Source organism: Schistocerca nitens, chromosome 4 (genome assembly GCF_023898315.1).
Source record: "Schistocerca nitens isolate TAMUIC-IGC-003100 chromosome 4, iqSchNite1.1, whole genome shotgun sequence".
Classification (NCBI taxonomy): Eukaryota; Metazoa; Arthropoda; class Insecta; order Orthoptera; family Acrididae; genus Schistocerca; species Schistocerca nitens.
Genome location: NC_064617.1, coordinates 218,339,319 through 218,352,440, shown reverse-complemented (window position 1 = coordinate 218,352,440; position 13,122 = coordinate 218,339,319). Strand labels below are relative to the sequence as shown.

Below are 13,122 nucleotides of genomic sequence, written 5' to 3'. Positions count from 1 at the left end.
AACATTAGCACTAGAGTTAGTAATATTTCATTCTTTCCATGCTCAGTTGATAGATATATTGGTTGTGTAAAATTTCAACGTTTTGTACTTTAATTTATGTTTCATTCCGAATCAGAAACACGTTCTTTAGCGAAGCAATCATTATATATTGTAACCATATGACTCAGACATAATTTTTATGCACTTCGCTTCTAAACTTTCGGTTTTTACGTCTTTACGTCTTGGGAATTTTGTACATCTTCTCTTCTTGTTCCTTTCATCGTCCACATTTCTGTTTGCAACCCCTGGCCTTCCAGCCGAAGGTCGTTGGTTTTCGTCTTCTGATGTCATCTTGGCCACTTTCTGTCAGATATATGTAGGTAGGGATCTCATCGCTGGTATCTTGTGTATAATTGGTTTTATAAGCTAAACTACTGGTTCTCGTAGGCATAGTTGCTGACCGTATTATTCGTCTCAATATTTCTGGTAAATATTTTTGATGATAAATTCCAGAAACATTCAGAATATGGAAAAATATTGTACAGATGGTTTTTGTGAGGTGTTTTTCTTGACGTAACGTACACGGCGCACATTGCACCCAGTGCATCGGCTCATGTTTTTGTGAAACTGTACACTGTGATAATTTCAAGCTTCCTTTTCTCTCCCGTGCTGTCATCTATTTTACACTCCTGGAAATTGAAATAAGAACACCGTGAATTCATTGTCCCAGGAAGGGGAAACTTTATTGACACATTCCTGGGGTCAGATACATCACATGATCACACTGACAGAACCACAGGCACATAGACACAGGCAACAGAGCATGCACAATGTCAGCACTAGTACAGTGTATATCCACCTTTCGCAGCAATGCAGGCTGCTATTCTCCCATGGAGACGATCGTAGAGATGCTGGATGTAGTCCTGTGGAACGGCTTGCCATGCCATTTCCACCTGGCGCCTCAGTTGGACCAGCGTTCGTGCTGGACGTGCAGACCGCGTGAGACGACGCTTCATCCAGTCCCAAACATGCTCAATGGGGGACAGATCCGGAGATCTTGCTGGCCAGGGTAGTTGACTTACACCTTCTAGAGCATGTTGGGTGGCACGGGATACATGCGGACGTGCATTGTCCTGTTGGAACAGCAAGTTCCCTTGCCGGTCTAGGAATGGTAGAACGATGAGTTCGATGACGGTTTGGATGTACCGTGCACTATTCAGTGTCCCCTCGACGATCACCAGTGGTGTACGGCCAGTGTAGGAGATCGCTCCCCACACCATGATGCCGGGTGTTGGCCCTGTGTGCCTCGGTCGTATGCAGTCCTGATTGTGGCGCTCACCTGCACGGCGCCAAACACGCATACGACCATCATTGGCACCAAGGCAGAAGCGACTCTCATCGCTGAAGACGACACGTCTCCATTCACGCCTGTCGCGACACCACTGGAGGCGGGCTGCACGATGTTGGGGCGTGAGCGGAAGACGGCCTAACGGTGTGCGGGACCGTAGCCCAGCTTCATGGAGACGGTTGCGAATGGTCCTCGCCGATACCCCAGGAGCAACAGTGTCCCTAATTTGCTGGGAAGTGGCGGTGCGGTCCCCTACGGCACTGCGTAGGATCCTACGGTCTTGGCGTGCATCCGTGCGTCGCTGCGGTCCGGTCCCAGGTCGACAGGCACGTGCACCTTCCGCCGACCACTGGCGACAACATCGATGTACTGTGGAGACCTCACGCCCCACGTGTTGAGCAATTCGGCGGTACGTCCACCCGGCCTCCCGCATGCCCACTATACGCCCTCGCTCAAAGTCCGTCAACTGCACATACGGTTCACGTCCACGCTGTCGCGGCATGCTACCAGTGTTAAAGACTGCGATGGAGCTCCGTATGCCACGGCAAACTGGCTGACACTGACGGCGGCGGTGCACAAATGCTGCGCAGCTAGCGCCATTCGACGGCCAACACCGCGGTTCCTGGTGTGTCCGCTGTGCCGTGCGTGTGATCATTGCTTGTACAGCCCTCTCGGAGTGTCCGGAGCAAGTATGGTGGGTCTGACACACCGGTGTCAATGTGTTCTTTTTTCCATTTCCAGGAGTGTATTATGGAAGTGCATATATGAAAGAAGTGCCACGTTTTCGCCTTTTTGACACATACGAGAAGATTGTCAAATCCTTTTGATATCCAAATAAGCTACGATTTGCTTCACGTTAAACCAATTGACGAACTCGGAAGAAAGTTTGATTTTATTTTTACGAACAGAATACAACGAAAGTAAGTTTTTTCTTCGGAACCTCTTTAGTAAATGAATTTCAGCCGTTATATTACGGTCAGTCCCCTCAGTTGTCTTGCTCGGAAGCTCTTTAGTAAATGAATTTCAGCCGTTATATTACGGTCAGTCCCCTCAGTTGTCTTGCTCAGACGGATGCGTGTGGTGTCTACAGCACCCCACGGCAGCACTAAAGGGTTATCTGGGTAGCAGATTCGCATTTTGAAGACTTTCACCTTGCAATGTCAAAATGCTGATATTACAAATACACATTTTCATTTACCGTCATGTAAATCTGTTGCGCACCAAATTATCTGTGTAGAAACTGATTTTCAGACGGGAATCTTCAAACTGAAACTTGTCGAAAGTACAAAACCTTGTACTCCGTTACTGTGAAAAAAGCGTTTTAACGGAAATGAGAATAACGTATTGAGTTGGTGACTTCAGTTCATCACTCATCTATATGAGCGTGTCCGGTAGCGCTGTCAGCGAGAAGCCCCCGACGGCCGCCACAGCCGTCAGATTCGCTGCAATGTGTGTCAATTGGCGCTCGTTAGCCGCCGGCTTCCGTCTCAACAGCTCCTGCTGCATTCCAGATCGGAGACCTCTGAAGTGTCTGCCAGCGCTACCGTTCTCATATCGCATCTTAATCGGCTCAAGTTTCCCTGTGTTACTCCTCTCGGTTAACATCCCTAGTCGTGCTAACAGCAGAATCGCAGCGCGAATAATAATAATAATAACTGAAATAATTGAATTATTGAAATGGTCAGAACCAAAGGTAATAAATGATCTAAGCCTGCTGTTTGAGAACATCTGGAAAACTGAAAAGATTCGAGAAGAGGGGAAAATAGCATTAATGCACTCGCTACATAAAGCGGGAGACAAACAAAATGTCAACAGTTACAGGGGAGTGTCACTTTTGCTAGTGGTATACAGAATATTATCAAAAGTTATTCTGGACAGAGTTGTAGAAACTTTAGGCAAACAACCAAAGGAAAATGTCAGGGAGGTTTTCGAAATAGAAGGTGCTGCACAGAACAGATTTTTAACTTAAAATCAGTAGTTCGCCACAGATAGTTAACCAGCAAACCTATTACCGCATCATTTATTGATTTTTTTTTTTAAGGACATTTGATTCAGTAGACAGAGAAACAACAGATAAAATCATTATAGAATTCTGTGTTAAAGCAAAATTGGCAAACATAATTACTGAAACTCTTACAAATACTAAAGCTAAATTTATGGGAAATGTGTATCAGCCACCAAAATAAAAATCACCTTTACTGTTAGCTGAGTTCTAGAAAAAAATTGTTAGGATCCGGAATTTGGAGCTAAAGAATCATAAAATTGAACTAATATTTCTAGGAAGACAAATGGAATTAAGATAAGCTGCCTGGCTTTTGTAGATGATGATGCTATACTTTCAGGAAATCTGACAGACACAGTAATTCAAATAAATCTTCTGAAAGAAATAGCAAATAGAACTGGTCTCAGAATTTCTGCTGAAAAAAGAAAAACAAAATTCGTGATGAACATAAAAAATGCACCAAAATGTGTACAGATGCAAATAGGTAAAATAAAGTGATTAAGTAAGTTCAAATATCTTGGGGAAACTATACAGTGGAATGGAGCAAAAAAATTTGCAGCAGATGTAAGAGTTAACATAATGAAGAGAGCATATGGTTTGACAAAGAATATTTACAGCAATAAATGCATATCAAAGGGAAAAAAACTAAAACACTATACCACAGTGGTACAGCGGGAATGTTCGTATGGGTGTGAATGCCTAACAATGAACTATGAGCTGGAAAGACTAGAGGTACTTGAAAGATGGATAATTAGTTAACCTGTGGGTGCAATACAGACTAAAGATGGCTGGAAAATGAGATGTATTGAGAATATCTACCTAATGAATTAGAACAGGCTCACAAAACAGATATTCTTGTATTTCTGGAAGAAGAAATCGACAGTAGCTTGGATTACAGAAATAAGGAAGCATCTAGAAAGAAATGACATTAAACAATTGACATACAGAAATCTTTTTAAGAATAAAATATTAAATTTAGAAAGCTTTTGATGCAGAAGAAATAAGAAATTGGGAACAACATGGACAGAAAGAAGGAAAGAAAAACATGGGGGGAAGATGAAGGACTACTGGAAAAATAGAAAACAACAAGGAAAGAAGAGGAATTGAGATTGTTATGTGGACCTGGTTGGTCAATATGAAAATTAAAGCAATAATAATAACTGCCTAGCTTTTGCCGATGATTTTGCAGTGATGTAAGAAAATCTAACAGAAGCAACTACTTCTTCAGGTCAGAACAACCAGTGGAGCTAGTCTCTGAATTTCAGCTGGGGAAAAAAATTATCATGATATATATAGTCAAGCAACACAGAAACACAATTAGATAAAATAGAATGACAAGATGCATTTAACTATGTAGGAGATGACCTACAGTAAAATGCACTAGAGAAATTTACAATAAAAGTAAGAATAAAATAGAAGGAGAATAATGTTTAACTAAAGATATCCACAACAAGAAGTACATCCATAGAAATACGGGATTATATGGTAAGACCAGAATTTTTATGTGCATGTGAATGCTTTACAATGAACTAAAAGATGAACAGAACAGATACACTTGAAAATTGGAGTATTAGAAACATAATGGGTGCAGTACAAACTGCAGATGGTTGTAAAATGAGAGGTAATGAGGACATCCAGCAAAATATACAGAAAAATCTGAAGTAAAGGCAAAGCAAAGGTAAATCTGTTTTGAACACCTTGACTGAATAAATGACAACAGGGTAACAAAAAATATTCCCATGTTTCTTTAAAAAAGAAGTTCAGAAAATGATGAATTGAAAAAATATGGAAAGAACTAGAGAGAAACAGCGTCAAAGAATCAGAAATAACAGAAAGAGATCTTTTTTAGGAACAAAATAGTAAATTTAGAAGGCTTTCAAGTCAGAAGAAAGTATGGAACATGCTACAACATGTAGTGAAGAGGAAGGAATACAGGAAAAATGATAACAAGAATTGACCTGTTACATGAACCTAATTGGTGAATTCAAAGATAAAGCAGCAACAGCAACAACAAAAATAATAATATAATGGAAAAAATAATCAAGCGTGTGAATAAATATGACAAGTGTTGCATAAAACTGTAAAACAACACATCACTATTATGTACATCAGCAGAATTTCCTCTGTTTTGAAACGTGCATTAGACAGAATAAAAGACAATTTCAGTACCATTAATACAGATGCTGCCCATTGCTAACTATTAATGCCATTAATTGAACGAAAACAGGCCAGGAAGAAATACAGAGCAAAATATGGGAAACTTCATGAAGTGTAGCATCCATCACCCTAAATTAATTGCTGAAAGGCTTGGCCACTCACTTGAGAAAGGAGCAAAAACTACCAGATATTTAGCATCTACATGAAAAGTCACTTTGAAGTAGTATTGTACAATAGCAAATCAGTCAGTCCATGAAACAATAGTAGCCACAGACATTAATTACATACTACTCAGTCATTCAGAAGCAGTGAGAGCAGCTCCAGTATCGAAGACTGAAATAATTGACACCAAAATAATAGGATGACTTGTAAAAGAACTGCAACATGTGAACAACATCAGCTAGGTCTAATGTCACTTTGCAAGCATCAGGCAACTGGTTGAATCATGTGGTTGGTATGCAGAAAATGATTGATGTCTGACAGCAGTACAAGTCCAGGTCATTGTGATGAGGAACTACTGGAAGTATACACAGAGAAAGCAAGGAATATATTATTGTCGCAGCAAGTGTAAGAATAAAACTATATGATATCACCCATTACATCTGAATGTAAAATACTAGCACCCATGGAATATTTGAAAAGATATGCAAGCTCGCCAAAACTTGTCCTCCAGAAGTTGACAGAAAATCATGTCTCATATCGGTTGTTCCATCTTTGTAGAATCCCAACAGTGTTTTATTTACTACTACTACTACTACTACTACTACTACTACATGGTCCAATCACATTAATGTGACCATTGCCTGTGTTTGATGTCAATGGGCGATAACCACTTAGACAGCAGGTGGCAGTGGAGGGTATATAAAAAATGTCAGGGGGACACGGAAAACTGTACAGTCTTTGTCTTGATGTGAGAACAGGGCAATTTATTTAAATTCATTTCAGACTGAAGGTGAAAGCATTTCTGAAACGGCTAAGTTTGTTAAGAGTTCACGTGCCACTGTGGTGAAAGTATACCGTGCATGGCAAAATGGCATTATTCAGAACTTGCGCCAAGGCAGATGTGGTGCACTGGGGTCCATAGATGACAGGGGTGAACAATGGCTACAGAGATTTATTTGTATGGGTGAACAGATATGCAACTGTTGAGCAACTGATAGCCCAGATGACTCGTGGTGTTACCAACAGTATCCCCTTGACAACTGTTCACTAAACTTTGTTGCATATGGACGTCCACAGCAGGCACCTGATTCATGCACCCGTGCTGATTGCTGTTCATCAGCAATGAAGGTCGTAATTTGCATACCGGTGCTGCAACTGGACATCCACTTAATGGCGATAGTTGGCCGTTTCAGATAAATCACTTTTTATGCTCCATTGGACAGATGGCCTTGGCACGCATGCTGTTAAATATCTGAAATAAATACCCTGCAACCAGGAGGGAGCGTTATGGTCTGGGGAACGTTTTTGTGGCATTCCCTGTGTGATCTTGTCATTCTGGAAGGCATAATGGATCAACACAAGTGTGCATCTATCCTTGGTGACCATGCCCACTCTTACATGAAGTTTGTTTTTCCTTGGCATGATGGCATCTACCAGCAGGACAATGCAATGTCACACACAGCTTACAGTGAATGTGAATAGTTTGAAGAGCACAAGGATGAGTTTACCATACTTCCCCACCCACCAGGCTCCCTGTACTTAAACCTTAGTGAGATTCTGTGGGACTACCTGGATCAGGCTGTTTGCGTCATCAATCCTCAACCAAGAAACTTAGCACAGATGGCCACGGCACCGGAATCGGCATCTTTCCACATCCTATCTTCTGGAACCTCATTGACTCTCTTTCTTCACATCTTGTGTTACAAAAGATGGTTATTCAGGCTTTTGACTGGTAGTCACATTAATGTGGCTGGACAGTGTATTGTTGTTGTTGTTGTTGTTATTATTATATCTTTACTACATCCTGGGATTCTGGGAAGAGGAAATTATATGCCATTTATCTGAGGGCACCAATTGTGATGAGGATAACGCCAATTTTTACATTGCCCATTCAAATGACATGAGTTTTTAGATCCTTATTTCCTTGTGACCCACTTTATTGTTTATGTTTCCATCACACGGGACTAAAACTTTAGTTACAGGGCAAGATCTTACATCTGGCTGGTGTTCGATGTTGTCAGACATTTTAACCTCCACTGTTCAATCGGTACCTTTTTTTTATTGTAGAGATTAGTGTTATGTCCAGTTGTCATGACTTCAATAGGGGAAGTGATTGTACCATTTTTGAACAGACTGAGATACTCTTAGAGCTCACCATATTTGCCAATGATGGCCCAAGCACACCTTACTGTTTCTCTTGAGGTGTTCAATATTTGCATGGGCAGGAAATTCTATATGAGGTCTATGGTCTATTGTATGCAACAAAGTTTACAGCTGTCACCTTGAGTGGTTCTAAATACTACTTTTTCAATGTTGTTCATCTGTAAGCCCTGATCTTGTTCAGCCACTATAAGAGCTCCTGATTCTTCCCACATACCATTATACCATTCGTGATTGGAACTGGGAGGGGGTGGTGACAGATGTACACAAAGTACCTTCTGACACACACTGTGATGTGACTTGTAGATCGAACTAGCATTCTGGAGGAATGACAGTTTAAATCTCCAGATTTAAAGTTTCCATGGTTTCCATAAATCACTCAAGACAAGTCCCTCTAAAAATGAGGTGGCATATTTCCATCCACATCCCAAACTTGTCCTCTCTATAATGAACACATTCTCTGGGGGATGTTGAACTCTGATCATCCTTCTTCCATGTTGGCACTTTTGTTCTGAACAGGAATTGAATTTTACAAATTAATTCCATAATCAGTTTTATACTCGGAGCACTGCTACTGCCCTATTCAGTCGTACGTTGGTGAGTTGTTGTGTAACATATTCGAGTAAGTGTATGTATGTATTATGCTTGGTCTGAGCAACTTTTAGTCTGCTAGGAGTGTCAAAACAGCACACACTCTGCTGCGAAATGAATATTTCATTTGTGTGAAATCATGTGTGTCCAAACAGAAAGTCAACAGAGCACAGACAATATTTCTTTTGCTTATATATTAGATTCTGGAATGCACTTTATAGTGACAGATTATCTGTAACATAGCCAGAGGTGTAGTTGAGATTGAAATGCGACAGTATGGTTGTTAGCCAATGAAGCCAACAAACATGAGTGCAGGATCTTCTTAGGTCTGGTGACATACTGATCTGTAGTGTAGCTTGAGGTCTAGGTAGGGATTAAGGTCAAAGCTTGGTTGTGAGATGGCAAAGCAGTATTTAATGTCTCAGTTAATTCTTCAAAAGCATCAGCCATGATGAATAACTATTTGAGAAGTCACAATTTTGTGCAAAGCTAGTGAGGAGTGATACAATTTGAACACATTTCAAAAAAGACTTTTAATTCAAAAGCTATAATTTCCCTAAGGCATCTCACAGGTGGTAACAATGTACCAGATGAAGATAACAGATATGGGTAACCTACAGATATGGACATCACCGCCAGAACCCAAATTTTTCAGTAAATATTGTTGGGACATCTAATGAGAATAAACCATTAGAAATTAGTTGTGTTGTGAATATACATTGAATCATTTGCATTGTCATGATGTCTGTGTGTATTTTTCTGCACTGACCCTTACACAAAGACTTCAGTTTCATTTCAATAGAGAAACTGATGACTCAGTATTAACACTGTACCTCTGTTGTTGATAGGTGGTGTCAGCAATGGGCAGCAGCGATCAGAGTGCCTGTGACGACATGCTGAAATTCTCTTGTGGTTCATGGCTGCGTGACAATAGTATCCCTGCCAGCCGCAACACATGGAGTCAGACGGAGCAACTACTCTCTAAATGTAAGCTCAGCTTCTTTACTACTCTCTCATGTCTTAACAGTATGTGCTTCAACTATTGCTTGCATATACTCCACACCTATTAGAACTTCAGTGCAATGTTTTAAACTCACCTGGATTATTTAAGTTCTGAAACATCTTGGCAGATTAAAACTGTGTGCTGGACTGAGACTCAAACTTGGGCCCTTTGCCTTTCGTGGGCAAGTGCTCTACCAACTGAGTTACCCAAGCATGACTCACAACCCATCATCACAGCTTTACTTCTGTCAGTATGTATTGTCCTACCTCCTACTTAAGTTCTGTTTGTAATATTTGCCTGTATAGTTGTGTATGTTGATTCCTACATTTATTTTAGTTTATGTCTGTGCTTTCATGTAACACCTGACAAGTGTAAGATTTCATGTTCTTACACGTCAGATCCTCAAAAATAGTTTACTTTATAACATAGAAATTCTTTCACTGCTGTTTTCCACTGATTGCTTCTACCATTTTTAACTCCAGATGTTTTCATCATTTTTGCCAAGCTCTCCTTATTTTAAAACAATGGAAACTCCAGGTAGGAATATCAACAGTGTAGGAAAAAAGAGAATGCTACTTACCGTAAAGGAGACATGTTGAGTTGCAGGCAGGCACAGACATTTACACAAATCTTTCGGCCACAACCTCTGTCAGCAAAAGAGAAACACGAACCATTCATACACACAAGCAAGAACAACTCATCCATCCAACTGCCAACTCCTTATTTTAAACCTTTTTTTTTTTTAAGGTGTCCTCTTTTCTGCTCTAAAAATGTTGCCTGCAGACCTGAAAGACAATTTCAGTGTCAAGAAAAAAATTATCTATTCAGAACACACATATATTTAAAAAAAAGCCAATTCTTTAACCATGTATGTACACATGTAGATTAACTCTAACAAGGTACGAACTAAATAAAAATGATTTCTGCCACCCACCAAGGTATTTTATCTGTAAAACACTGCATTTGTGTACAATTAGTGTTTGAATGTTAATGATTCTGAAGGCCATAGATGCACAAGTTACCAGAGAGAAACAGTACTGTTAACGTAAAATTATGTGCAGAATGACAAGAGTAATAAATGAGACATGCATTACTTGGCAAAAAGCTAAACACTCACTTGAAATAATATACATTAAAATGTTGAGTACTTGCAAGAGTTGTATTTCCCAAAATAGATATCGCCATGTTTTCATTCATTTTTCCCATTCTCATCATCGAAGTGCAAATGTGAAGTTTCAGTGAAGTGATTAAAACAACAGCAGAATGCACTAGCTTGTGGTGAAGATCTGGGTAATATGATTATTCAGCACGGCTTTTGATGTGCTTCTGCAATGTGGATGTACATAAAAATTTATATAGTTTGTCCAAGTGTTATATTCAAGTGTGCATACTGTTCCATTGTGCAGTCTTGATTGCTCACAAATGCAGAATTTGAGAAATACATGACCTTGATGGGTAGCAGAATTCCATATCTGTATTTTAAAATAATTTTTATTTGGTTTTTGCTGTTCAAATGGGGACTTCCTCTGTAAGATGAAATGTGTATACCATTTAACAGAGTGTTACGTGGAACATTGTTATAAATAAAAAAAGCATGTTGAGCAGTATTTTAATGCTAACACCTAGTAAAGTTGTTCATATTGTGCTGTCTGCACCTCTTTAGATGACTCGTAGTATCACTTGCTAATAATGAGTTTCTGACAAATACACTCAAAATTTTTATGAATAACGGAAGCAGATGTGTGATGTAAGTAGGGGTAATTTTCAATACTTGTGTGACCATCAAAAACTATGTTGTACTACTAAGCTACTAGCAACTTTATGCGTTGTATTATTTTCCTACCTCTACACAAATGTCAACGGAATCTCAGAAGTTGATTTCCATCAGAACAAACCGAACCGGAGCTTCAGGTGCAGCATAATTTTGCAAAAACAGAAAATTTGCAAATGTTATTTGTACTAGTAGGCTGGTTTCTCATTGATGGCAGATGCTCTTTCATGCTATCCTGATAAATATTAAAATCTTATCAATGATTATGCCATCACTATCTGCTTGTTGATTCCAGGAACTGTGTGTAATGTTACTATGTAATGCAAATAGTTCTGATGAGGTATAGAACATCAGTTTTCTAAGTTGTTTCAGATAATTGGGCTATAAATTAAAAAGGATGACAAAAATGTCAAATGGAATTTATTGAATAATTTTGTGCTAGCACATAACTCTTAGATTTCTTTGGACATCACACGTTTCTCAATCCACATTTTGCCTGTAGCTAAGCTCTGCATTCAAGGAATTGTTATCCATCATGACCAGCAAAAAGGTCAGTCACAGCAGCTTCATGCTAATGACTCTGGACGACTAGTAGGACCCAGTCAAAACAATCACGTGATATTTAATGCATAAAGAATCTACATTTCTCCATCTGACATTGGAGTTTGAGAAAACTTTTTTCACTATAGTCACATAACCCTCCTGTTCCAAATCAAAGGGCCATGACTAATTCTGAGCACTTGCTGCTCAAGGCCAGCTCAGATTCCCCTCCGTTTGTAGGCCTAACTGTATTTATGAATTCAGCTGGTGACTTTCAGCTCTCTAAACCTTGACTGAAGACATAATTAATGTCAATATGAGTCATGATTTACAGGCAGGTGCACCCATTGTGCTCTATATTTTCTCCCAAAGCATTCTGCAGATGTCAAATGAGATCCTCCAGCAAACATACAGAGTGGACACTAACTGTCGATCCATACTTGACAGCTATTTCCCTGAGGAGCAGCATATATGCAGGTGTAGAGTAGATGTAGACTACCTGCATGAAGTTCAACTTCCCAGTGATCAATAAACTCACCCTCTGTGTTTGTCTCAATCTATTAGTGAGATTGACTCCAGTCCCAACGGATGAGGCATCAAGTACTTGCTCGGCTGTACTCTCAGCATTGGTCAAGACCTCAGATCTATTTTTAGGGCATAAGGGAAGGCCCACAGGGCTGCCAACTACTGCAGATTGTCCGTAATTGTTACGGGTTTTATGGAGTTGCAATAAATGGCTAAAATAGTTATGGAAATAACATTTCACAATTCAATATTTTAAAAAAGTTAGAAAAGATACTGTTTACATTTCACTAATCAAATACTATTAAAATATTTTATAAAATGTAATGATTTCCATCCTGAGTACATAGTAAACCTGTCCTGTCTATGATTGATTTCGTCACCACATCTTAGTAAGATAGATTATGCTGAGTTATGATGAAAATCTCTCTCTCTCTCTCTCTCTCTCTCTCTCTCTCTGTGTGTGTGTGTGTGTGTGTGTGTGTGTGTGTGTGTGTGTGTGTGTGTGTGTGTGTGTGTGTGAGCTTAAAGGATAGCAACAAACTGCTTTTGAACCGAGTGATGTCACAAGGTTCAACATGTTTGTCTCATCTGTAAGCTGTTGCCGTTTTTCCGTGGAGGTTGGTTTTTCTAATCATGTGATGTCACAAGCTGTGCAGTTAACTTATTAATCCATACTTAATAACACACCCACACATTGTTGCTATTATAGTAATGGCTGCCTCCTTTTAAACTGTGGCTGTTGTAAATCATGAGACTGATTTCAGTAATTCTACATCCACATCTACACCATTGTTCTACAATTCACACTTAAGTGCCTGGCAGTGGGTTCGTCAAACCAGCTTCAGATTATTTCCCTGCCATTCCATTCTCCAACAGCAGATGGG

General features: G+C 39.7%; 1 protein-coding gene across 1 annotated transcript in view; it reads left to right on the top strand.

Annotated features, from left to right (window-relative positions):
* Window positions 1–13,122, top strand: part of LOC126251929 (endothelin-converting enzyme homolog) — a 630,006-nt gene that overhangs the window by 446,783 nt on the left and 170,101 nt on the right. The window contains exon 2 of the mRNA XM_049952681.1: window positions 9,248–9,386. Within this exon, the coding sequence (XP_049808638.1) occupies window positions 9,248–9,386 (139 nt within the window). The remainder of the gene's footprint in view (window positions 1–9,247; window positions 9,387–13,122) is intronic.